Genomic DNA, 27769 nt, shown 5'->3' on the forward strand with positions numbered 1-27769 from the left:
TTTAAGATTTACAGTGCAAAATGCTTGTGTATTTGCACTAGATTTTTAAATAAATGTTAAAAGTACAGCATTGGAATGTGTTATGTTCATAATATTTCTAATAGCATAAAAACAGGTTACGACCAATAAACCATTTTAAATTGTAACAACTTAAAACATAGATTTACGTCAGTATAAAACAAGTGAATTACGCCCAATCACTCTAAATTATTTGCCTCAATTTAAAAATTGCGGGTTCAAGAAGATAAAAAGAATTCTATTGGTTCAGATTGAAAATATTAAGTGTGAATTATTACCTTCACTATTTGACGTTGAATGGAGGTTATACTTCTTTCAGTGTAGGTGTCTCACCAGCCTCTCCCATCAGTTCTCTCTGCAGTCAGGAATGAGAAGCATTTCCTCAGTGCTAATAAAAGGGCTCCTTCCTTTACTTTTACTCACGGTTCTCTTCTCAGCCTATCGATTGTGTGATAAGGGTGAAATTTGAAAAAAATAAAATGTAGAGATACGCTGGGGTTTTCCTCTACCATTTTTGTTGACACCGTTCATCTAGCTTTCTTAATTCATTACAGATGGGTGAGCTCACGCATCCGTTCACATTTAAATGCAGGTAAATGGTGGCACAATGCTTGCCTCATAGTTCCTGGGACTAGAGCTTACTATCTCCCACATCCCAAATATGTTCATGTAAACCATACATTTAAAAATGGACAGCATTAGTGAATGTATAGGGTGGTTCAGATCTAATTATGCAATTTTCATTACGCTATAACAAGTTTATTACACAGGGAATTCACAAAAAATTCTTTTTGCTGCCGATAGATGGCAGCACCTGCCCTGAATTCCAAAATGGCGGGGAGATGGTTGTCAGTTGAACAGCGGGTGCGATGTGTTCATCTTTTCATAATTGCATAATTAGATCTGGACCGCCCTGTTGATACTGTATGTGTTCTGTGATAGATTGGCTTCCCATCCAGGACTGTGTCTTATGATGCTGATATCATCTCTCAGATAGAATATGCAGGATTATCAAATGACAGATGGTTGCATTATTGTTTAAGAAGCAAAATGGCGTTGCAGTGGTTAAGGTTTCTGAACCACAGCTCCAGAAAACAGGGTTTGTTATCAGGCTAGACTAGTCTGTATTCATATTTCATATTCTCCTTGTCTGATTATGGTTTCTGCCTCCATGTCAAAGTTAGGCCTGTTCGATTAGTACAAAACCTCATGTGAGTGTCGAGTATACCAGCGGTTCTCAAACTTTCATATTTCGCGCCCCCCCTTTTCTACCTGGAATAATTCTGTGCCCCCTGCATAATATAAGATAGATGAGAATAGCCCCTGATACAACTAACAAAGGTATGATACTCGTGTGGTGTCGCGGTATCCATCATTTTTACTTCCATGAGATTTGCACGTGTTTGGCTAACTTCGATGAAATATTAGGGTTAACCCTAACCCTAACCCTAACCCAATTTATTTTTTTTTTAAAGTGCTTTAATAACTGTTACAATGCCTTGTGTGGTTTTTGGTAGTAATTCTAATCCCAAAAACAAAGAAAAAATGATTTATTCTTATTTAATTATTTTGTTATGTAAAGAAAAAATGAAATAAGTTTAAATTGTTAAAAATCTCGTAAACAAGGACACTGATGAAGTCAATCTGCATGAGACGAACGTATTTTCGTCCGACAAATATTATACCGCTGTTAGTTGTATCATGAAAATAACCCAATACGCAGTAAATTATTTAACTCAATTCAGCAATATTGGCTACGCTGCCAATGTGGTGCAGTCACGCCGCATTATCACCTGATCTACTGTTACCCGAATGTTCACGACAGATACTGATACGTCTCGAACTTTCCAGATTGAAAATACTATATGCTTGCAAATTTAAATTTGAAATAAAAATGCAAAAAATTAATTTTGATGTCTTGTTCATTTATTCGACGCTCCCCCTTATAGAGGGGGGCGCGCCCCACAGTTTGAGAACCGCTGGTGTATACTGACATTCCACCTAGAGATGGATTCCGGCTTGTGGTTACAGCATTGACTTTAACCTCCAGCGCTTCACAATCCTAAAATGCAATAAATGGGCTCAGGAAAAAGAAGTGTGGGCCAAGGCTGGGTGAGTATTTTGTCTGACTGGGGAGTGGATGGTGAGGAGAACTGACCCTACAGTGTGACCAGTAATAAAACAAACCTGGATCAAAAAATAGTTTTCTACCATCACTGCAGTCTCTAAGCGTTCCCTGGGTCTCACTTTCAATTGTCAGCACACATAATGGGCAAGAAAAAGAGCAGGTGGGCCTACTACAAAAAGTCTCTACAAAGGTGTAAAGAAAATGTCATTTTTAGATTGTTTAGTGGTTTGAGGTGAGCATAGCAAAGATCGAATCCTGGAAGACCTGACAAAGAAGACTTGTATGTGGAAAATTGTGAACAGTGTAAAGCCTTCTCCATATGCAGTTGGAGTCAAACACAGTACCAGCAGCAGAACATCAGATGGTGTTTCTCGTGGACCATCAATTTTGTCAGAAGCCAAATTAATCTGACATCAGACTGCTGACATGGGGGCTGATGCCAGGCTAACACGCTCACTGGGATGAAGGAATTCAGGATTAACAAAGCTGAAGCCTCGGAAGTCATCTTGGTCAAGGGAGGCCAGGACCAGGCGGTCAGGTGGAGTCAGCACAGGAGCAGCACGTGTGAAGAATTTGTCAAAGTTCTCTCCATTACGTCCTCCCTGGAGGCGCAGATGTGAGAAAGAAAGTAAGTGAGTTATGGTCATTTGTTAGCAGGCTGGTACTGTAAATTCTAATGCAAAGGGGCACAGCTATAGCACGCTATGTACAGGAAACACAGAGACCTGGAACTTACCATGGGTACTTAGACAAAGCTAGGGCCATGAGTAGGAGCATTTATTGTATTTTATAAAGTTATTCATCTAGACTATCAGATTAGTAGCAGCTGGCCTGCTCCAAAAAATGGGCACAATAAGTAGGAGTAACATGGTGCTTTCCTAGGTCTGTACTACCTGGGTGCTGCTGAGAAGGGCCACCAGCATATCTCAATATTGAATACTTCACTGCTGAGAATTTGAGAAGAACCCAAGAAATGCTGAGTTGTAGGTTTAATGGAAATCACCAAAATGCCAATTATTGTTTGATTCAGAAACAGAAAGTTTTCCTGCCCCTAAAAAATTTGAATCACATTGCAAATTCCATGCATTCCTTTATGGCTTTATAGCAGGAATATTATATACCCATATAAAGAATGTGCTTACAGGTCGGGGCCTGAATGGAGGTTGAATTTCTAGTTTTTCCAGTCTTTCCCAATCAATCCTTCGGAAGAAGGCATGATCTCGGATATCCCTCTCACCGTCAAAGCCGGAGCCAAGCCGCTTTGCAGGATGTTTGGTCAGGAACTGCAGAAGAGAATATGGCAGGTCTATTAGTGTGCCTATAAGGAGCACAGGGGCTGCTAGCCCTAACCCCATGGAGGCCTAGCGTACACACCCCCTTGCAGATTGCAACTGCTTCCTTTGACAAAGACTTGGGGTATGAGACGTTGTGTTCCATGATTGACTGGAATAGTTCATCCTCATCCTCACCATCAAATGGGGGCTGCATGAGAAAAGAAAAGCAAGTAAACGTCCAAGAATAAACAGCAGAGTGAAAGAAGACAGGGATGAAATGCTATGGATAAGATAACTGTCATTGGAAGAGTACCAAAGTGGACATGAAAGGGTATGAGAGAAGTTACAAGAGAAATCTGGAGGGAGGAGAATATAGAGGGGTCAGGGGAGCGGAGAGAAGGAAGGGGATGGAAAAGTGGAAGCAATAATTGTACTTGTAGGTAATGGCCAAAAAGTAAGAACCACTCCAGTAAATGAAGGGGACGCGGACATTACAGTAGGTCCTTTCAAACAGATGTGCTCCTCAAGTTTATCACGTAATTCAACTTACATTCTAGTATGTCCTGGAACATATAAAAGGCAAAGCCCTCACTGACTCCTCACTGATTCTCGCACTTTCCATGCAGGTGAGAAGCTGAAATTTCGCGTGCTCATTCCTTGCAGCGTACTTACAAAAGTTAGGTATGTTTCATGTCCTATTGTAACACCCAAGTGGGGTGAAACGGGTGTACCCCCTAAACTGTATATATGGATGGGGAAACCCCTCCTCACTATTTCTGCGACTTCCAATATACGCAGGAAGACCAAATTTCCCATGCTCATCCTTTACACTGTACTTACAAACGTTAAGTATGTTTCATCTTGCGCTGTGCCCCGTAACGAACTTTCGAAAATAACGTCTTCTTTTTGGCGGTTCTCATCATTATGCCGTAAGGAACTTTGGGAACTGAGCTCTCCTTTTGGTGGTTTCATTCCTTATTTCTGTTAACAGTTATCAGTTAACAGTTATTTCACGGCAGAGACGCACAAGGGCCGCCCCCCCGGTCCCCCTTCGTTTTTCCACACCTACCACGTGATTGGCTCCCTGCCTATATACGTTAACGACATCCCACGCTCATGTGCCTCCTCACTCGCTTCCTTACTTTCCTCCGCTGTTCGTCGTACTCACTGCTCCCTTCTTCTTTACTCCACCGCTTCAAGCCTGTTATTGTTCGCCTTCCTTCACGTCTTCCTGCTGGTGACTCCCACCTTTTCATTTAGGTTCTTCACACTCTTAATCCTCTGGGCAGGCCTCTGCAGACTCTAATTCTGAAGGTCGGTGCACCAATGATGTCACTACAAAACTTACAACCACCAAAACTTTGTAACGGCACCAGGCTTCAGATCAAATATCTGCACGAGAACCTCATTAAGGCGACTGTCTTCACTGGAAGTGGCTCAGCAGAGACTGGATTTACTCCTCGCATCCCTCTCATACCCTCTGACCTCCCATTCCAATTTCCAGTAAGGGTCTGCTTGGCTATGACCATAAATAAGTCACAGGGCCAGACTCTAAAACAGGTCGCCATTGACTTGACACAAGATTGCTCCTCACACGGCCGACTGTACGTTGCATTGCTCAAGAATAAGCTCAGCAGACGGCTCGGTCATTTTACAGCCCGAGGGGAGAACTGCAAAGAGATCCTAACATCCGAAAAATGTGCATTTTATGAGTGAGGCACACCGACTGAGACCGAGCATGGGAGACGATTACCCACAATCCTGCAGTGAGAGAGAAGGACCATCGGCTCATTTCTCATACACAACATTTACAATCATAAATTAAACTCATCAAATTCACTCTCAATATTAAAATAAGCCTACGACAATTACATTGACAATCATGTTACATGTGGCGCCGACCCGGACACAGACAAGCGGACATGTTGTTAAATACCACCACACGTTTTATTTACAACTATTTACAAATATAATAATGGTCACTTAGACCCAGTCCCGTGCACAAACCCCAATAATCTCAGTCCTGGCCACAAATGCCTTTCTTCGGGCCGCCTCCACTCTCCTCTCTTGCCTCGTCCTCCTTCCACCCGACTCTAGCCTCGAATGAAGGGAGACGGCCCCTTTTATACATGACCCGGATGAGCTCCAGGTGCTTCCGACACTCCCCCGTTGGCCATGCCCCAGTGTGGCGGAAGTGCCGGCTGTTCTCCCGGCAGCTCTCCGGGTATCGTCCTTATTCTTCCCCCCAGCACTTCCTGGTGTGGCGGAAGTGCTGAGGTAACAGGTCCCCAAGGCATTGACCACGGGCCCCTACAGGGTGGGGCTTCCATGCCCTCAACCCGGGGCCCCCAGAGCAACCAGGAAGGCGGCCCCCACGTGATCCAGGGTGGGCCTTGACCCTCTTCCGGTCCCTCACGGCGTCCCGGCCGGGTCCTTGCCCCTGGCATCCCTGACATACATTATTTTTAAAATGTTTCCTTTTCTTTTTCATAACTTCTTTAACAAATTACTTCTCCGCTGCAAAGCGCCGGTATTTTGCTAGTACTGTATTAAAGTATGATGATATTACCTGAAGAGTTACTACACTTGGACACAAAATAAAACAAATGCTTTACGCACTGTAAGGTTTCTAAACTCTTTTGGGATTCCCCCCTCAACGGGACGACATGCGGAAGAGCATCCCGAAGCAACTGCAGGCTCCCAGCGATGCAGCAGTTTGCAGCAAAAGCGAATCCGTAAAGATTGCGGACATGCTATAACTTCCTGCTGTCGATGGGTGATACAAAGAACATTATAAATGCAGAGCACAGCATTGCTCGGCCCCTAACCTGGCCCTGACCCTGCCCGATTGTTGTGTCTGTGTATAGGAGAGCGGCAGATCCCGCTACAATAAATAACCGTGCTGTTCCTGTTTCACACTCAATAAAGCTGGTTTTGTTAAAGCAGGGGTCCCCAACCCCCGGTCCGCGGCCCGGCTGTCAGACTCACTTAGAGAAGGGCTACAGCAAAAAGGCTGCGCCCTTCACTGAGGACGCTTTTCAGAAAGCTAGGTGGGCGGGGCTTTGCAGTGGCGCAGAGAGAGGAGAGAGACCGAGGTGAGAGAGTATTACAACAAAGTATTTTTACGCTTCTGACAGTTTCCCCATATGACACGAATCTACAGAAATCTCGTTACTACGAAATACATTCAGCAGATACTTTCATTACAACGAAGTGACCTTGAAATGCCTGTATGAATCATCCACAGAGCAGTTAGTTCTGTGGTCGCAGCTCAGTTGTGCACATTTGCACAACGATGCCCAAACAGAAACATTGTAAAAAAATGTTCTTTCTTTGAACTTTCCTCGTACTGTTTCTTTTGTGGTTTTCAGGGATACCTTTTGCTTATCGCTTGTCAACATTTGAAAAACATCCATCGGAATTTAACTCATTTTCACCCTTCTATAGGAACGGCAAACACGAAAAAACGATAACAGTGTTAAATGTTTGTGATGTGCAATCTGTTGGAATTTCTTTGTTATATGCAAAAAAGAAGAAAAATCTCGGGTTGCAAACGTATGCGAACTGCTGCATTTGAAGACAGCGAAAAAGCCGTTTTTATGTGGTTCAGTGATGCTCCTTCAAGAAACAGTCCTATTAATGTGGGACTCATTCAAGAAAATGTGTGGTTTTTAAATTCTCTTGGCACCTCTGTCAACAGGACAACACGTGGTAAGCCTGCCGTTTCCCTGCCCCGGCAGTGGCCAAACAATCTTACACAGATGCTGCAATCGCGCTTCGGGATGCACTTCAGTGTGACGTTCCCGTTGGGTGGGGGGGATCCCAAAAGAGTTCAGAAACCTCACAATATGAAGTAGAAGAAGAGGATTATTCAGCTTCTGATTCATAACTGTGCGTCCCACACCATACTTCCATATTCAGATAATGTTCGTGTTTAATTCCTCCCGCCCAATTGCACAGCAGTGCTTCAGCCATTGGATTTGGACATCACTCGCACCCTGAAAGTGTATTATCGCAAGAAAATGCTGAGAAAAATTCTCGTCAGCATAGCTTGTAGGCAGGAGGAGATTAGAATTAACACGAAAGAAACTATTGAAGCTGCTTCCATTTCCAACATCCTATCTTTGTGAGGCAGCGTTTTCTGCAGTGGCAGCAACCAAAACGAGATTACGGAGTAGACTGAACATAAGCAACACACTTCACGTGTCGCTGTCTTCCATCGTCCTCAGATGGGATCGTCTGTTTGCAGGAAAACAAGTTCAGGGCTCCCACTGACTCTGCATTATGGTAAGCTGTATAATTTCTATTATGATATCCATCCCTGCATTATCCAACCCGCTATATCCTAACCACAGGGTCAAGGGGGTCTGCTGGAGCCAATCCCAGCAAACACTGGGCGCAAGGCAGGAAACAAACCCTGGGCGGGGTGCCAGCCCACCGCAGGGCTATTATGATATTATAACTTAATAATAATAGAAGTGTAATGTAAATTGTGTACAGTAATCCCTCACTATATCGCGTTTCGACTTTTGCGGCTTCACTCTATCGTGGATTTTATATGTAAGCATATCTAAATATATAACGTGGATTTTTTGCTGGTTCGCGGGTTTCTGTGGACAATGGGTCTTTTTGCTTCTGGTACATGCTTCCTGAGTTGGTTTGCCCAGTTGATTTCATACAAGGGACGCTATTGGCGGATGGCTGAGAAGCTACCCAATCAGAGTTCCTGTGTGCTGATTGGCTCAGCGACGGAGCGCCGAATTCGATTCTGCTGTGTTAACCAAGAAGTCTTGTCTCGCTCATTCAGCATCAGCGTGTTTCGCTGTGTAAAGAGTTAACTTTTGTGCTCTTTTGTGTTTATTTATTTGCGTAGTCAAGCCCTTCATTATGTCTCCAAAACGATCTGCTCCTGCTGCTGCTTCAAGGGCCGTGCCCAAGCGCCAACGGAAGATGCTAACGATTTCCGAAAAGGTAAAAGTTTTGGATATGTTGAAGGAAGGGAACAGCTACACCGCTGTAGGACGCCATTACGGCATCAATGAGTCCACAATTCTTTTTATTTATTAAAACTGAGAAAAAGAATATAAGATCTATGGCTGCTTTGTCCTTTAACCAGGGCGCAAAACGAGTTGTAAGTGGACGTAATAAGGCGGTAGTCTGGATGGAATCTGCTTTAGGGATTTGGATTGAAGAAGAACAACGGCGGTGCTACACAATCACCTGAAGAGGAATCTTTAGAAGAGCTGCTCGTTTGTTGTGCAGTAAAACTAAACTCATCGTTATCGGACAAGTCGACGTCTCATTGTTGGTGAGTAACTATAATTAATTTTGTACGTACAGTACTTAGTATATGTACGTAGTTTAGTGTCACTGTACACACATTTTACTGTATATCATTTTTCTTGCATTGTACGTATTTATTGCTGGTGGCCTGTCTATCGTAATGGCTGTAACATACGTGATATCGGAGACGCTCGATATCTTTAAATAATATTTAGGTTTTACTGTATATAAGCAGTGTGTTTACATACATAATTTCAATGAATCTTACCTAATATCTAAGAGAATACAAAGGACTTATGCTGTATGACTGTGCGGGGAAAGTTTATAAGAGTGTGGGAGAGTTGATAAGGGCTTAAAATATATAAAAATAACCACATAAACATATCATTTTTACTTCGCAGGTTTTCATGTTTCGCGGGGGGTTCTGGAACGGAACGTAACCCCCGTGATCGAGGAGGGATTACTGTATAAAACTGCCCTACAAACCCGCCCCTAAAAATCCTCAAACCGGTCCCTGGAAACATTTACTTCTAGTAAAGCGATCCTTGGTGTCAAAAAGGTTGGGGACCACTGTGCTAAAGTATTGACACTCAGCCTCGTGTTTTGGGGTGCATGACAGGGACTCACACGTCACAGCAGACACACACGGTCACCATGCTATAGTAAACAGTATACGCTCATACGAGTGAGGCACACCGACTGAGACCGAGCATGGGAGACAATTACCCACAATCCTGCAGTGAGAGAGAACCACCATCGGCTCAGCTGTGATCACGCGATGCTCGGCAGACAAAACGTATACGCACTACTCGTAATTTATTTAAAATTTTAGCTCGTCTTGCAAAACACTCGCAAACTAAGTCATTCACAATCCAAGGTCTTACTATATAAATTATTGAGTTTAAAAAACAACAACGAAGACGATGACAAAAACAATACATCCCTTCAGCAGGAAAGTTGTGCAGGTGCCATTGGTATCAATGTTGTGAAACCAAGAAACTATCAAGAGACCCAAATAGCTAACCTGATGTTTCAAGGTGCCAAATAGTGCATGACTCTTAATCCCAAGGCCCATAAAATGTCCTCCCATTCAATAACGTTCAGGCCAGTTTCCACAAGCAAGCAGAATTTGAAGATGGCGTCTACAACAAACTGCCAGTCCTCACCTCCCCCTTGTTATTCTGCAGAATTCATGAGTGGGTGCCAATAAACACAATGTCTGCTGTATAAAATAAACTCTCTAAGGATCACTGCCATGTCTTTCCTGGAAAACCAACTCCTTTAAGTCCTTTCTTCTATAAACAAATCCAGTGGCAAACACCTTTTCCTCATTTAAGCACAAGACATTAAGGAAAATGGATCTTATACGGCTAACTGGTCTTTTGATGGACCAAAGCATTCAGGTTAACTTTCAAGATGAATGTAATACCAGCAACACAGATATGCTGCTGTCCAAGCTGTATGACCTGACACATGTATTCTGAAGGAATAACCAAACTAATCAAACTTTTCTAATCTTAAAAAAAAAATCAGAAACTTCTGATAAGAACAAAACAGTGAGACTTCAGTCACTCGGGGTCAGACAAGTAAATGGCAAATGCTGAAGGCACAAAAGAGGTGCTCAGGTACTCATAATGACAAAACAGATGATGCATGCACAGCGCTTCACGTCACCGTGTTCTAGACTGGTTTTTCAGCACATTTATACATGTAATTAATGCTAAAGGCACAGATGTTGATGAGGCAAGAAAGAAAAAAGTGATCAAACAAGGACAAATCATACTGCCAACCTCATGCCTTTTTTTCATGATTTCAGAATTTTGTGGGGAGACGAACTGCACTGTAATAATTGCTAGCTTGATATTTCTTCTTCTTACATATATAAGACACAGTCTTCATGAAAGCATTGTCAATGTCAGTAAATATCTTGTGAAAAATAGAGTGTGTGAACAGAATGAAACTGAGATAAATCAGAAACTCTGGGAGAGAAACCTAATGGGCTTGAAAGGAAGAGAGGAGAGATAAAAGTGACAACAGGCAAGTTGGGTTGGCAGTGGTACAGAAAGAACACCAGCAAGATAAGGAAATACCCACCTGTCCAGCCAGCATTTCGTAAAGAAGAACTCCAAAAGACCACCAGTCAACAGGCTTCCCGTAAGGTTGATAGGCGATAATCTGTGGGTGTGCACAAAGTCTAATTAATACAAATCATCACCTATAGAGCTCAGTCTAAACACTAGTTAGAGACAACTGCTGAAAAGAAGAGTCTGGACTGAAACCAGTACTGAACTGGTGATGACAAACAAAAACAAGGGAGGAACAGGAATCCCATAATCCAGTCAAAGGTAGATTCTAATTAACCATGTAATAGCTACCTGTCTTTGAGCTGTTCAACGTCATCTACAGGAAAAAAGAACACAAAACTACTCGGCATTTGAGACTGCTACTGATTGTATGGCCACAATCTATCTATCTATCTATCATATAGTGCCTTTCATATCTATCTATCATATAGTGCCTTTCATATCTATCTATCATATAGTGCCTTTCATATCTATCTATCTATCTATCATATAGTGCCTTTCACATCTATCATATAGTGCCTTTCATATCTATCTATTATATAGTGCCTTTCATATCTATCTGTCATATAGTGCCTTTCATATCTATCCATCCATCCATCCATTTTCTAACCCGCTGAATCCAAATACAGGGTCACGGGGGTCTGCCGGAGCCAATCCCAGCCAACACAGGGCACAAGGCAGGAACCAATCCTGGGCAGGGTGCCAACCCACCGCAGGACTTTCATATCTATCTATCTATATATCTATCATATAGTGCCTTTCATATCTATCATATAGTGCCTTTCATATCTATCTATCTATCTATCATATAGTGCCTTTCACGTCTATCTATTTATCTATCATATAGTGCCTTTCATGTCTATCTATTTATCATATAGTGCCTTTCACATCTATCTATCTATCTATTATATAGTGCCTTTCACGTCTATCTATCTATTTATCATATAGTGCCTTACATATCTATCTATCTTAGAACATACAAATAGATGTTCCTCACTGGACCTTTTGATTTCTATCAATAAACACTACTCTGCTGAAAAAGAAGAAAACAGCCAGTAACTCCGTCATGCTGGAACTGTAATATTTTATGCACTTGACATTTCTGTGCTAGGATGTTTCATACTGTATATTTACTTAATTTTTGATTGTTTCCCCTCTCAATTCAAATCATATATAATTCTAAGCTATCCTTAACACCCAAGGAATAGCAGAATAAGAGTGAGTAAAGCGCAGGACCTAACAAGAAAGAAGAACATTTCCTTATGGCCGTTCACTTCATGTGCTCTGTAGTGAAGAGACAGCTACTGTACCTCCCCATTCTTTCTAATATCTTACTGACTAATTTTTGTTAACTTCATTTCCCATTTTTCTTCCTTTACATTTTCTGCCTACTACTGAATCATCATCAAGCCTCTGCCATACACATACAATCTCTGTCATCACTGCATACACTATATAAAGAGATGAGACATTAGTGAACATCTGACTTTGGCCGTTTAGATATTCCAAAGCCTAAAAAGCACTGAAGGCAATTTGGGACAAAACAGTCTTTGGTACTCGCTTGCCTGGGTCTGTTTATGAAGCTGAGTGTATCATAACAAGAATAACAGTCCCCTGTGTCCATTTAGCATTTTGAAACTGTATTTCTGTACTTCACCACAATCCTACTTTAAGTATTCTGCTATTTGCTAGATGAGACTATAAACCAATATATGTATGCTCATTGATATGACATTTTTATTTAACTAAAGTGAGCACAGAGGACTCTACCATACAGTAGGTAACACTACAGCCTGCACCATTTTAGTTTAAAGTGGGATTTCACTTAGAAATGTGGCCAGCAGGTGAGCACTGAGAAATTGTCAGTCGAGCCACGTTTGGTATTCAAATCTTTCAAAAGCAAACAATGAGAAAGGCAAACGAAAATCGTGAAATGGTATTAGTAAAAACTTTCTAGTTACAAGAAAACTCAAAAAAGAATAAAAAAAAAACTAATTAGATGGTTGAAGCTATATCACTGACATAGATAACTGCCACTAATATTACATTGTATTTGCCAGTCACGCCTTTTAAAAAGCATGTTTTAAAATAATACATGTTATCATAGTTCACATCCTTATAAAGGAACAATCTGGGAACATAGAGAAATGAAAAGGAACTCCAAATGCTGCTAAGTATGTTCTTATTTCTTCTCAGGAGAGAACTGGAAGTGTCAAAAAAAAAAAAAAGGTTAGAAGGGAAGTTCAGGGTCTCTGACTGGCTCACTGAGGTCAAGAAGAGAAATGTATTTTTTAATTATACAGATGTGTTGAGATTAAGTTATTTAACCTTTGTTGTCGGTTTGTGTTCTTATTTGTATACTAGGGTGTTTCCCCCCCCGCTTGCTTTGCTCGCCACCCCCCCGTGCCAGTCACTTCGCGTCTCTGCTGCTCGCTTTGTAAGGAGGGGGGCTGAACACACCCCAAGGAGATGTGGTCGCTCCTCCGAAACCCCCTCTTAAATGGCAATACAGTGGGAAACAAATAGTTTTTCGTTTTGCCCCCTCTTTGCTCAATCAGCTGCTGGCTTGCTGCTGCTGCCGTGCCATGTGATCCGCGTGTTGCGCGCCGCTTCGAACATTTAAAAGCCTGTACAGCAGCTGTCCTACTCTTTGTCTTTTATTTCCTTCCCCGGGCGTGGTTAAATCACTTGGCGCAAAGTCTCATCTCGCGGGACGCGAGTTCTTGAAATTTTTAAGTTTATAATTTAAAAACGGAATAAGAATCTGAAAATCTAACAACATCACATTAAAGTTCAACAAATTCTGAAAAGAATGATACCAAACATATAAACAGTATGTAGTTTTTAAAATAAGCCCGATTTAAAGCGTGACAAAAAACGTGACATAAAAATGTCACCATTGCACTTTTAGGCTTAGGATTTTATATATATATTGTCGTGGATGCCAGGGGCGATGACCCGGCTGGGACGCCTTGGGCGTCTTGGCCCATCTGGGATCACGTGGGGGCTGCCTTCCTGGTTGCTTTGGGGGCCACAGGTTCAGGGCATGGAAGCTCCACCCTGTAGAGGCCCGTGGTCACCACCAGAAGGCAACCCAATGCCTTGGGGACCTGTTGCTCCAGCACTTCCGCCACACCAGGAAGTGCTGGGGGGAAGATTTAGGACGACACCCGGAGAGCTGCCGGGAGGACAGCCGGCACTTCCGCCACGCTGGGGTGTGGTCAAGGGAGGAATGCCGGGAACACCTGGTGCTCATCCTGGAATTGGATAAAAGGGGCCGTCTCCATTCATTCAGGGCTGGAGTCGGGAGGCGGAAGGACAAAGCACAGGAGAGATGTGGAGGTGGCCCGAAGAGAGGCATTTGTGTGGCCAGGACTGAGTATTTGGGGTGTTGTGCACTGACTGGGTCTGAGTGACCATTATTATTATTGTAAATATTGTAAATAAACTTGTGGTGAGGATTAACAACATGTCCGCCTGTCTGTGTCCGGGTCAAGTCCACACTATATATATATAGTAGATAAATCAATCAATTTTAGGTTATTGTATTTTATTATTAGAAATTATTACAAATATTTAAAGAAGAATTTGTATTTACTGAATAGAGCTTGGTCTTCATTTCTTCTTTGGATTTTCAGTGTTAACTTGGCAGGCCCATGGAATACTGAGTACAGTTGCAAGAAGTCACCTGTAGAAGGGACCAGTCCTTCAACTCCCAAATGTGACAGAGCACATCATCAGGTGACTGGGACGTAATTACTGTTGCTCAGCAAAAGTAAATGTGACTGGAGACGTGGGAGAGGATTTTTTGGGTAGGAGATATGACATACCCATAGCACCTCAAGAATAATGTATCATCTTACTGTATTGTAACTTACAAACATTTTTTAGGTATGTGAAACATACTACAGGTATGCTATAATTTAGTTTGCTTTATATGCCTATGATGAATGGCAGTTTCCTGTCTCTCGTTTGCTTGTTCTTGCACCTTTTCTGAAATCCACCAGGAACCTTATTGTCCTCCCCCCTTTTTTCTACTTTGTTGTCCTCCTTTCAGTTTACATTTCTCTCTTCAATCTGTTTCATGTTCCACCGTTCTTTAAAACTTTCCTTTAGTTTCCTTACTATCCTAGTCTTACTTCCATCCATCCATTATCCAACCTGCTACATTCTAACCACACGGTCACAGGGGTCTGCTGGAGCCAATCCCAGCCAACACAGGGTGCAAGGCAGGAAACAAACCCAGGGCAGGGCGCCAGCCCACTGCAGGGCACACACACACTCACACACACACTCACACACACACACACACACTCACACACTAAGCACACACTAGGGACAATTTAGAACTGCCAATGCACCTGACCTGCATGTCTTTGGACTGTGGGAGGAAATCGTAGTGCCCGGAGGAAACCCACGCAGACACGAGGAGAACATGCAAACTCCATGCCATTCTCCTAACTGTGAGGCAGCAGCGCTACCCACTGCACCACTGTGCCACCCTCCTAGTCTTACTTTTTATTCCTAAATCGTCTTTCCCTGTTGTAAATTATTTTCAGTCAGCCCATGAAAATGTTGTAGTGTTTGTGATTGACTCACATAGGTATATATATATATTTTTTTTTTTTCTTAATCTTTTCTTAGAGGGTTGCAGGATTACAGAGGAGGCTACAGGCCTTTACAACATTTCCAGTTTTTGATTGTGGAAGTGCTCTATGGCTGTCCTCTACCAAACTTTGCAAAGTTTTCAGACTATTTTCCAGGAATTCTCTAAAACTATCTAGACAGTCTTTCTACTTTTGGTTCTAAGCAATGCTTGATATGTTCACCTGCCTGCTCATGACATTCATGTAATCAGGGTTTCAATCACACACTGTTTAATTAGCACATACTGCAAGTTCCTCCTCAGCCTTGATGTGAACTTCTGCTCCAATTTTGTGTGTCTTGTATTCTCCTGTGTCATGCATTTGTTGTGGTAATGACCTTCCTGTTTATTTATCAACGAACATTTGTCTTGTTCAATAAATTCTACCTAGTTGTTTATTGTCTTTACCCCAAAGATGACTGTAGAACAATTGTCTGGCTCAGTCTCTATCTCTGCACCACCTCTCATTTCTCCCAGCATGCAGTGTACCACAAGACTCTTTTTGATAGTTACCTCTGGAGCAATATAGTCAGGGGTGCCACAAAATGTTCTTGTTGACACGCCTTCAAAGACACCTTCCTTGCACATGCCAAAGTCTGTAACCTTAATATGTCCATCTGCATCTAGCATCACATTATCCAACTTCAGATCTCTGTACAGAAGGAAAGAGGAATCCAGTGTGAAATGGGGACAGAAACAAGATGTTTGATACAAGACTCAACATGCTATCACATCTACCTTGTTCAGGGGCAATAGGGCGACAGACAACTCGACGAAAAGACAACTCGGCGAAAAGACAACTGGGCAACAGACAACTCTGCGACAGACAACTTGGCAAAAAGACAACACTGCGAAAAGACAACTCGGTGAAAAGACAACTCAGCAAAAAGACAACTGGGCAACAGACAACTGGGCGACAGACAACTTGACAAAAAGACAACACTGCGAAAAGACAACTTGGCAAAAGACAACACTGCGAAAAGACAACTCGGCGAAAAGACAACTCGGCGAAAAGACAACTCGGCGAAAAGACAACTTGGCAAAAAGACAACTGGGCGACATCCTTTACCAGTTAGGTAATAGTTAGGTTCAAAGAGATGACAACGTAGGGCGCCAGAAAATCCACAGATTCACTTGCTATATGAGAGTCCCAATACGCTGAGAGTAAAGATATTCCTTAATCCGTACTTGCAGGTCACCTTTTGTACTCTAAATAACGTTATCATACGATTACAATCAATACAATTTATACAAAGGATTAGCAATTTTGGTCGCAGAAGATAATGTAAGATAGAGTTTGTACCATCTGCAGAATAAAGTTCGTTTGTCAATTATATCAATTTATTTTCAACATTTTAAATCACGTTGTCATTTAAATATAATTAAAAAATCTCCTTGAACCTAACTATTACCTAACTGGTAAAGGATGTCGCCCAGTTGTCTTTTTGCCAAGTTGTCTTTCACTGAGTTGTCTGTCGCCGAGTTGTATTTAGCCAAGTTGTTTCTTCGCTGAATTGTTTTTTGCCAAGTTGTCTTTTTGTCGAGTTGTCTTTTCAACGAGTTGACTGTCGCCCAGTTGCCACCGAACTCATTTACCTCTCCTAAGGATTTCTTTCAGTCTGTTTTATAAGACCTCGATTGTATCATGTGGTATGTACAGGTACCTCTTGAGTAACATGATGCCTGTCCAGCAGTGCTTAGTGGTCCATAGTGTATAATAAAGTCTTTTAAATGTACTTCAGTGTTTTCCTATGGAGTGTCCAGCTGTCCTATGTAGGTATCATAACAGCTGCAGTTTATGAAAGTGGTATACTGATGTCTGTCCAGACACTCTATGTTGGACATACCATAAATTCTACACAGCTCATCAAATATGTATCATGTAGGCTGTCCAGCAGACCTCACTACTATTACATGGCCTGCTGACCCATTTTGTATCGTGCAGTCAATTCTGTTTACTTCTGTGACATCTTGAGACTTCAGTGGTATCATGTAGTCTGTACAGATATCCATGGTATGTTCATGAGGCTCATTCGGCAGTCCTCCACTTTATGTATAATGAAGGACATTCAGATTACCTCAATGGCATCCTGAGGTCTCTTTAGCTGCCCAAGAATATGAATTGAACAGCTGACCTCCGTGGCATCATAAGGACTCTCATGCCAAGCCCGGCAGTATTATACGTTATGTCCTATTCAGTTTACCTCATTGGTATCATGAGGTTTGTCCAGCTCTCCACAGCGTCAACATGAGGTCTAAGTCTAGTTGACCATAGTGGAAAACTAAAACTTGCGTGTCAAGTTCTTTGCTTCTTCACTTTTGACTGATTCAAAGCGGTGAGCTCTGCAGAATCACATAAGCTGGCCTACGAATTCTGTATCATTTGACCTTATGCTCAAGTGCCCATTTAATTTTGATAAGTCCTGACAAGCTGAACAGCATAGACAAGTCTGCTCCACTGACTTATTAAGATGATGGAGTCGTTTCTTTTATTAAAACTTTCAGTGCAACCACAACTTATATATACGATGGCGGCTCACTTATACAGACCTGTAAATAACTCCCTTGTTGTGCAGGAAGAACAACCCAATGGCAATTTCTGCAGCATAGAACCTGAAACACGAAGAAAAAAAGATTATTTGATTTGCTTGAAGCATTGCTGACCAGGGTCTAACAATGTACAGTATGTCAATTATGAATTCAAGAAATTCCTAAAGGCTTTTCCACTACTTTTCTTATAATATGCGAATATGCGCTGGTGCTCTTATTATCCATCCATTTTCTAACCCACTTATACAGATTAGGGCTATATGCATTAGTATTATTACCATGTAAGTCAAAATAATTTCCCTTATAAGTGACCATAATTTAACAAACACCACAACTCTAAACTGTATAAATGGGTTAGAAAATGGGTAGATAATTTGGTAAAGGCTGAGACTGAAAACCTTGCATTAGAATAATGAATAAACTGAAAAACACTCATTAGATGTGAAGAGCTCATTCTCCTTATAAGCAGCTAATGACATAATTAGGCAGGTATGATGGCTTTAGAGTGGAAAACACTACAAGTAGCAAAAGAAAATTACGGTATGAATCTATAAATTGACGAGCCCTGAATCAAAGAGCTAGAGGGAAGAGGATACAGTAGATACAGAAATGAAAGGGAATTGGTGGAATTACTTCTCAATCTCACAATAAATACGGTTTGCCAGGGGCTTGCATGTGAATAATTCCATTATTACTGGTTGGTAGTGTGGCATACTTGTTAATAAACCACACACTGCACAATAAAGTAGCATACTTCATTCCTTAAAGTTACCTAATCTAGTTATTTTCTTACTGTAAAAAAAAAGTATACAGTAGCCCCGGCCGGGACGCCCAGGAGGACCAGAGAAGGGCTTGTGCCTCCTCCAGACCGAGAGGGGGCGTCCGTCCTGGTTATGCTGGGAGCCTCGGGTACAGGGCTTGGAAGCCCGGCCCTGTAGGGACCCGTGGCCACCACCAGGCGGCGCCCCAGTGCCTGATTATCCCAGGAGCCCAGCACTTCCGCCACACCAGGAAGTGCCGGGGAAGACGACAGGGGACACCCGGACAGCTTCCGGGTGCGCAGCGGCACTTCCGCCACACGGGGGTGTGTCAGCGGGAGATTGCCGGGAAGCAGCTGGAGCCCATCCGGGTTCCTATAAAAGGGGCCACCTCCCTCCAGTCATTGACAAGAGTCGGGTGGAAGAGTGGCAACGTTTGGAGGAAGAAGGAGGCGGTCAGAAGAAAAGAGAGAGAAAGAAAAGAGAGAGAAAGAAAGAGAGAGAGAAAAAGAAGAAGAAAAGAGAAGGCATTGGAGTGGCCTGGACTGAGGGGGGTTGGTGAGCAGAACTGTACAGAATAATGAAGAATAAACCTGTGTTTGTGGGTGACATTAACGTGTCTGCTTGTCTGTGTCCGGGGCGAGGTTCACAATATATATACAGTGTGGGTGCCTTGCCCGGCTGGGGCACCTCTATACTGGAAGGACCCGGGAAGAGAGCTTATTCAGGGAATTACCTCTCCTGGAACACTAGAGGGCAGTCCTCCTGGCTTGCAGTAGTGTCACGAGTTTGGAGCATGGAAGCTCAATCCTGCTCAGGCCTGTGGCCACTGCCAGGGGGCACTTGGAGAATTACTGAGCCCTTTGTGGCAGCACTTCCGCCAACACCTGGAAGTGCTGCCCGGAAGAAAGTCAAACACCTGGAACACTTCCTGATGCCCTAAAAAGGAAGTCAGCTGCCACTACTTAGAGAGCTAGAGTCAGGATTAGGTGGACAAAGCTTGCTAGAGGAGAGTGGAGTCAAAGGGAAGAAGCGAAAGAAAGAAAGCAGAAGAAGAAGAAAAGAAAGTGTACAGTGTTGTGCTTGTACTTGACTGAGCTGTGTAGGTGGGAAACTGGGGCAGGTGTTTCTCAAATGGAAAAAGAGAGAAAAAATAAAAGCGTGTGTGCCGAACTTGTGTCCCGTGTCTGTCTGTGTCGGGTTTGGGCGGCAGAAGCGCCCTCTAGTGGCCATAATATATATACAGTAAAACCTTGATTATCTGTCACTTGATTAATCTCTGTTAGTCTCTGTTAACTGTCAGCGCCTGCCTGCTACTGTATTACTACTGCCGTATGGTATGCAGCGAGCTCTGCACATTGGAACAATTCTCTCTTCTGCTAGCGCGTAGTGTTCTTCCCCAGCACCATGTGTGAGGCTGCATTTTGAAAACACGGTGTCAGTTACATACTGACAGTTCAGTTTTAATAGTGTTTCATCGCTTTTCTCTTTCATTAGAATTAATCTACTATACATTGTTATGGTTGATAAACATAAGCATGTGGTGTTGGAATTGTCACAAAAAACTGAAATAATTTACAGAAACAGAAAAAGTGCTTCAAGTATTGCTTTAATTTACGGAGTTGGAAGAACAACAGTGAACGATATAAAGCATGATTCTGACAAAATTGAAAAATGTGCTGAAAATGGAAACCACTGATGGTAGCGTAAATGTGTTAATGTTCTCCTGTACTGTAATTTTCTTTTTAAATTCTATTAAAATTATGTTTTGTTAATATATTGTGACTTGCAGGTACCTTGTGATGTGCTGTTGGGGAGCAGAAAGTGTGTAATGAATGCTGCAAGCGATGGGATTGGGTGAAGGGCTTCTGTTCCGTGCCGGGCGGACACGCCCCTTAGGTGATGAGTGACAGGAGAAGTGAGGAGAAAAAAAGGAAGGTGCGGCGGAAGGAAGTTTAGAGTAGAGACTCGGCAGACAATAAGCAGGAGTGTTTGTGGTATGGAGATAAAAGGAATGTGAGTGGCAGGAGATAAACTGACTGGTAGGGAAAACTTTCTTTTATTGTTTTAGGAGGTGTGCTCCGTAACCCAGATAATGGAGTGTAAGACGGGGCACCGTTTGTTACGGAACAAAGACTCTGAGTGAAAAGTAGAAAACTCCAGTGCCTCTGAGTTGTGTTTCCTTATTATGCTGGTCATTACAATATTATATGAATTATCCATCCATCCATCCTCTTCCGCTTATCCAAGGTCGGGTCGCGGGGGTAGCAGCTTAAGTAGAGAAGCCCAGACTTCCCTCTCCCCGGCCACTTCTTCCAGCTCTTCTGGGAGAATCCCAAGGCGTTCCCAGGCCAGCCGGGAGACATAGTCCCTCCAGCGTGTCCTGGGTCTGGTTGGACGTGCCAGGAACACCTCACCAGGGAGGTGTCCAGGAGGCATCCTGATCAGATGCCCGAGCCACCTCATCTGACTCCTCTCGATGCGGAGGAGCAGCGGCTCTACTCTGAGCCCCTCCCGGATGACTGAGCTCCTCACCCTATTTATATGAATTAGTGTTGTTAATTCTATATTATATTCTGTTTTGTAAATAAATATGATTATATGCTAATCTACAGTATATCATTTTTAAAGTAGCTGTTCTGTTATCCATCTTTTCTCTTATCTGTCAGGACCTCAGTCCCAACCCCAGACTTACAATCGAGGTTTTAGTGTATGTATGTATATGTCTTTATTTACTGGGCAAGTGAAATACATTTTTTTAAAAAAAAAAGGATTATTTATTCATTATGGCTCCCCTCTTATTATATTTAGTTCAAGACCTAAAGTTACAGGGGACGTTGTGGTAGGAATCTGGTGTTCTGCCATAGCTTACCAGTTTGTCTCTTCCATCTCCTGCAGGGAAGGTCTAAACTTGGACCTTAACTTATGAAGATGCCAATGTGAATGCCATCTATATTACCAGTCTTTATAAACAAAAAGTCAACCTTAAGACGGCGGAGATAGCCGTGCTGTTGCCTGATGTACTTTTGTTTTTAAACCTATTTTCCCTTCTGTCTGACAGCAATAAATGGGGCTGCCATGGTGGTACCCCGATTCTTTGTAATGTTTTGTGTGGTCTATACTGTATACTTCTGAAAACATTCAGTGAGATAAGATGCAATAATATACAAAACCATCCATCATCCAACCCGCTATATCCTAACACAGGGTCACAGAGATCTGCTGAAGCCAATCCCAGCCAACACAGGGCGCAAGGCAGGAAACAAACCCCGGGCAGGGCGCCAGCCCACCACAGGGCACACACACACACCCAGCACACACCAGGGACAATTTAGAATCGCCAATGCACCTAACCTGCATGTCTTTGGACTGTGGGAGGAAACCCATGCAGACACGGGGAGAACATGCAAACTCCACGCAGGGAGGACCCAGGAAGTGACCCTGGAATAACTGCGAGGCAGCAGCACTACCACTGCGCCACTGTGCCACCTATAGAAAACCAGAAAAGGAAAAATATTTTTTGATGCCACTATATGTAAATACAGTGGTGTGAAAAACTATTTGCCCCCTTCCTGATTTCTTATTCTTTTGAATGTTTGTCACACAAAATGTTTCTGATCATCAAACACATTTAACCATTAGTCAAATATAACACAAGTAAACACAAAATGCAGTTTTTAAATGATGGTTTTATTATTAGGGAGAAAAAAAATCCAAACCTACATGGCCCTGTGTGAAAAAGTAATTGCCCCCTGAACCTAATAACTGGTTGGGCCACCCTTTAGCAGCAATAACTGCATCAAGCGTTTGATAACTTGCAATGAGTCTTTACAGCGCTCTGGAGGAATTTTGGCCCACTCATCTTTGCAGAATTGTTGTAATTCAGCTTTATTTGAGGGTTTTCTAGCATGAACCGCCTTTTTAAGGTCATGCCATAGCATCTCAATTGGATTCAGGTCAGGACTTTGACTAGGCCACTCCAAAGTCTTCATTTTGTGTTTCTTCAGCCATTCAGAGGTGGATTTGCTGGTGTGTTTTGGGTCATTGTCCTGTTGCAGCACCCAAGATCGCTTCAGCTTGAGTTGACGAACAGATGGCCGGACATTCTCCTTCAAGATTTTTGGTAGACAGTAGAATTCATGGTTCCATCTATCACAGCAAGCCTTCCAGGTCCTGAAGCAGCAAAACAACCCCAGGCCATCACACTACCACCACCATATTTTACTGTTGGTATGATGTTCTTTTTCTGAAATGCTGTGTTCCTTTTACGCCAGATGTAACGGGACATTTGCCTTCCAAAAGTTCAACTTTTGTCTCATCAGTCCACAAGGTATTTTCCCAAAAGTCTTGGCAATCATTGAGATGTTTCTTAGCAAAATTGAGACGACCCTAATGTTCTTTTGCTTAACAGTGGTTTGCGTCTTGGAAATCTGCCATGCAGGCCGTTTTTGCCCAGTCTCTTTCTTATGGTGGAGTCGTGAACACTGACCTTAATTGAGGCAAGTGAGGCCTGCAGTTCTTTAGACGTTGTCCTGGGGTCTTTTGTGACCTCTCGGATGAGTCGTCTCTGCGCTCTTGGGGTAATTTTGGTCGGCCGGCCACTCCTGGGAAGGTTCACCACTGTTCCATGTTTTTGCCATTTGTGGATAATGGCTCTCACTGTGGTTGCTGGAGTCCCAAAGCTTTAGAAATGGCTTTATAACCTTTACCAGACTGATAGATCTCAATTACTTCTGTTCTCATTTGTTCCTGAATTTCTTTGGATCTTGGCATGATGTCTAGCTTTTGAGGTGCTTTTGGTCTACTTCTCTGTGTCAGGCAGCTCCTATTGAAGTGATTTCCTGATTGAAACAGGTGTGGCAGTAATCAGGCCTGGGGGTGGCTACGGAAATTGAACTCAGGTGTGATACACCACAGTTAGGTTATTTTTAACAAGGGGCAATTACTTTTTCACACAGGGCCATGTAGGTTTGGATTTTTTCTCCTAAATAATAAAAACCATCATTTAAAAACTGCATTTTGTGTTTACTTGTGTTATATTTGACTAATGGTTAAATGTGTTTGATGATCAGAAACATTTTGCGTGACAAACATGCAAAAGAATAAGAAATCAGGAAGGGGGCAAATAGTTTTTCACACCACTGTAGTTGAAATATGTATCTGTATACATAAAGTGTCTTTGGATAATTTTGGCTAAATAAACATGCTGAGTAAAGTCATTTGTTTGCAGGTTGTTTAGAGGCCATGCACTAAAGCAGATAGTCCTTTTTGCTGCCATAATGTTTTCCTTAATCATTCTAAGGAACTGGTCCCTGTCCTTGGCCCTGCCAGCGTGCAGTGAAGAATACTAAATAAAAAAAAATAAGATGTATTATATTGTACAATATAATCCTGTTAAGTCCTTTAAATAAGTATTCGAACTCTGGGCAGCGGTCAAACCTGGGAACCCAGCTTCAGGATTCAGAAAAGAAATACCTTATCCCAGGAAATGCTCCAAGCTGGGATATAAAGCTGCCTCAGCAGTATTGGTTCACGGAGTGTGGAGTCAGGAGGTGAGAAGAGCCAAACAATTAAATGGCAGGAAAAAGAGAGGCCAGATTAAGAGAGTAAGAGGAAAAAAAGAGATGGAGAGAGTGAAAGAGAAAGAGAGAGGAGGAAAAAACTGTGACACAGAGAGTTTCAGTGAGCCGACATGTAACCCCTCTGGACAGACAGGGGTTTAAACTCTGTTTAGTAAGGCCTAGAGAGGTAAAGGACTTGCTTTCTTGCAGTTATTTTTATTCTTTGTGTTCACCCTTTTGTGAACAATGACCAAGCTAGTTAACTGGCCACAGAGCAAGAGCATAAACAAGAGGGTGACGCTCCAGATTGAGTGAGGCATCTGTTCCTGGATGTTACTTTTTCTAAGTCAGGTCAACTTCACTAATTATAGTAATAGTCAGTAAAACTGCAAAATTATCAGGTGACACTACTGAATACTGGATTGTAAAATACTTTATTGCAGAAAATATGAACAGTGCTGCATGCTGGCAAAAGGAACATTAACTGTAATATAAAAGATGGGTGATGGTCTCGGACAGGATAGAACCTCCGAAAAGGGCTTCAGTTGTTGCAACACATTCTTATTGTCTAGGCAATGTGAAAGACACCTTAGAAAGGAAAATAAAACATATTGGAAAAAAACTTGAAAATAAAAGAGAATGTAGGTGACGTTAATGATGTTGCATCTGCAATAATTCATACCGTTTTGGTCACCACAAGTGTAACTCTAGAAGGTGTGCAGAGGAAAGGAAGCAAGAGCATCCTGGGACTAAAGGGACTATCCTACACAGAAAGGCTAATGGAATTAAGCCTTTTTAGTCCTGAGCAGAGACGGCTATGTGGGGTCCTAATTCAGGTGGTCAAACTTTTCGAAGGTATTATTAAATTTATCTATCAATATTCATCTAATTTAATACTGAAACATATATCGTAAATACCTGATTCGCAGCCAAAGATTGGTTCCTGTCTAATAAAATATTTGTATTTTTAGAATGTGTGGTTTATAGTGTATCTTGTCCATCCATCCGTTATCCTAACTACAGGGTCACGGGGGTCTGCTGGAGCCAATCCCAACCAACACAGGGCGCAAGGCAGAAAACAAACCCCGGGCAGGGTGCCAGCCCACTGCAGGGCACACACACACACACACACACTAAGGACAATTTAGGACCACCAGTGCACCCAATCTGCATGTCTATTGACTGTGGGAGGAAACCCACGCAGACACGGGGAGAACATGCAAACTCCATGCAGGGAGGACCCGGGAAGCAAACCCGGGTCTCCTAAATGCGAGGCAGTAGCGCTACCCACTGCGCCACCGTGCCGCCCCAGTGTATCTTGTATGAGACCCAAGTCAACAAAGATGCAGAAATTCATAAAATAAAGCATCAGGCTAACCTTGAATTTCTACCACCTGAGAAATACACACTTCTGGAGATTCACTGTTGGGACCAAACCGCTTCACCAACCAAAGCTGACATGGGCTGTAGGATTCTGCAATCGCAATATGTCTCAAAAATAACCTGGATGGCCTTTGACATTGCTAAGAGAAGAAAATAATGCCAATACTGAGCAAACTGAAATAAAGAATCAAAGAGTTATGGTGTGTGAAGTAGAAGACACTAAAGGAACCAGAAAGGCCCGTGCATGTTTGGGTGCCAAGAATGTTTACTCCTTAAATTAAACATCATCGCATTTGATGTTTCAAAGAGGACAATGGATTCGTGACCAGGAGAAATTTGACATGTGTTGCATAACTGAGGATGAAACTTGAATACATTACTATGAGCCACAGTTCAACAAACAGCTTAAACAATGGAAGAAGAATGATGACAATCCCTCTCTATAGAGAGATTCAAGGTCTTAGACAGTTCTGGCTTTGATTATTCTCTCACTTTTTTATTATGCGGAGGAAGCAATCCACATTGATTCCATACATCAAAAGGCCCACAAAGCCTAACAATGTTAAGCTTGTTTGCTTTGGCATTTGTCATTTGAAAAGCAGTGAGTAAAAGCTGTTGACCGTACCCATTCTGCTTCAGAGCAAACCGTAAAGCAAAATGAATGGGATGCAATATGAAACGGGATGCCATGTCCACCCAATTCTCCTGACTTGACCTGGTGTGACTACCACCTGAGGCCTACCACTGTGGGATACACTGTACCAATGATAAAAATGTCAAGTCACTTAAAGATGAATGCTTGCACGAGCAAGTCAAAACCTTTTCACTGATTGACATAAAAAAGCTTTGCTAACATTATAACAAATGTATCACCATTCATGGGAATGATAGTGATCAATAAATCTTGTTTGGGTTTACAGGTGTTTCTCTTAAAAGGTCAGGTTCAAAACATTTTGATCAAAACTAGTGTGTTTGTGTATATATATATATATATATATATATATATATATATATATATATATATAATATATAAAGCAGAGTCGATGTATATATGTGTGTTTGTTTGTCCGCCATACAAATCTGCACCGGGCATCCAATCGCCACCAAACTGGGGATGGGGCTCCTTTGTGACCAGAAGGAGGTCATTTGGTATGTTTGGTTAAGAAAACTGTTTGTGGTGAAGCGCAGGTCACCTTTTCACCGACACAATGTTCGGCACAGTCCCCGTACTTATCATCGACAAGATGGCCACATGTTGCAACAGACATTCACGGCGGCACCATCTAGCGGCACCTTTGGTCCCTGTGCGTCACACTTTACCCATGTTTCTTTAAATTGCCAATAGATGGCGGAAGTGTCCAAGTATGAGTAGGCCGACTGCTTTGATCAGGTGAAGGGGAACTGCCGTATGGATGTAAAACGTGAATGACCCAGTGCGCATGACCGGCTGACACACCCGCGTTTCCGTGGGTCACACTCCCACATGCACTGATAGTGCTGTATTTCATTCGCCAACGTCCGTTATATGGCACGTTTGAACAAAGACTTGCCTTAAAAAGACAGCATCCTTACCCCACCATTTTCCCCACACGCAGCAGCGGTTGTATCTCACTTCTCTCTGTAGTTACTATCGCCAACGTCCATTAGATGGCAGCACGGTTCAACACAGACACCCCTTACAGACAGAGCAGTATTCCCAGTTCGGTTTCAGTGCTACTCTTTCTCACTGGCTTTCCGTATTTGTGGTGCTATTTGCTCGCTTCCCAACTCACAGTACGATTTCAGTGTTTCACTTTCTAACTGACTGGTGCTATTTGTGCGCTTTCTGACGTATTGTAAATAACATGAATTCATCTCACTGTACTGCTTATTCCGTACGTAATACCATGTAACACATTATAATTGTCCTGCTTTTCGCTAATATACCCATGCCACCGAAAAAAAGACGTAGAATTGGAAGGTCCACTTCAGCTGCCAGAAGAAAGTCTATTTCAAGGGCGCCTGAAACGCCACAGCACACAGAATCCACAGTGGAGGAACTTACAATAAAATGTGAATCAGAAAACTGTTTGTTCTGTTTCTATG

The 27769-nt window shown here is 42.5% G+C and overlaps 1 protein-coding gene across 3 annotated transcripts in view; it reads right to left on the bottom strand.

Moving 5' to 3' along the window:
* Positions 1 to 1939: 1939 nt before the first annotated feature.
* Positions 1940 to 27769, bottom strand: part of LOC120518916 (protein kinase C gamma type-like) — a 102619-nt gene continuing 76789 nt past the window's right edge. For all 3 annotated transcript variants that reach the window (XM_039741937.1, XM_039741935.1, XM_039741936.1), the window contains 6 exons: positions 17983 to 18045; positions 15946 to 16084; positions 10798 to 10878; positions 3521 to 3628; positions 3289 to 3429; positions 1940 to 2748 (listed from right to left, as the gene is read on the bottom strand). In XM_039741937.1, the coding sequence (XP_039597871.1) occupies positions 2560 to 2748; positions 3289 to 3429; positions 3521 to 3628; positions 10798 to 10878; positions 15946 to 16084; positions 17983 to 18045 (721 nt within the window). In that variant the 3' untranslated portion in view covers positions 1940 to 2559. The remainder of the gene's footprint in view (positions 2749 to 3288; positions 3430 to 3520; positions 3629 to 10797; positions 10879 to 15945; positions 16085 to 17982; positions 18046 to 27769) is intronic.

The sequence above is a fragment of the Polypterus senegalus genome, chromosome 18 (genome assembly GCF_016835505.1).
Source record: "Polypterus senegalus isolate Bchr_013 chromosome 18, ASM1683550v1, whole genome shotgun sequence".
In the NCBI taxonomy this organism is placed as follows: Eukaryota; Metazoa; Chordata; class Cladistia; order Polypteriformes; family Polypteridae; genus Polypterus; species Polypterus senegalus.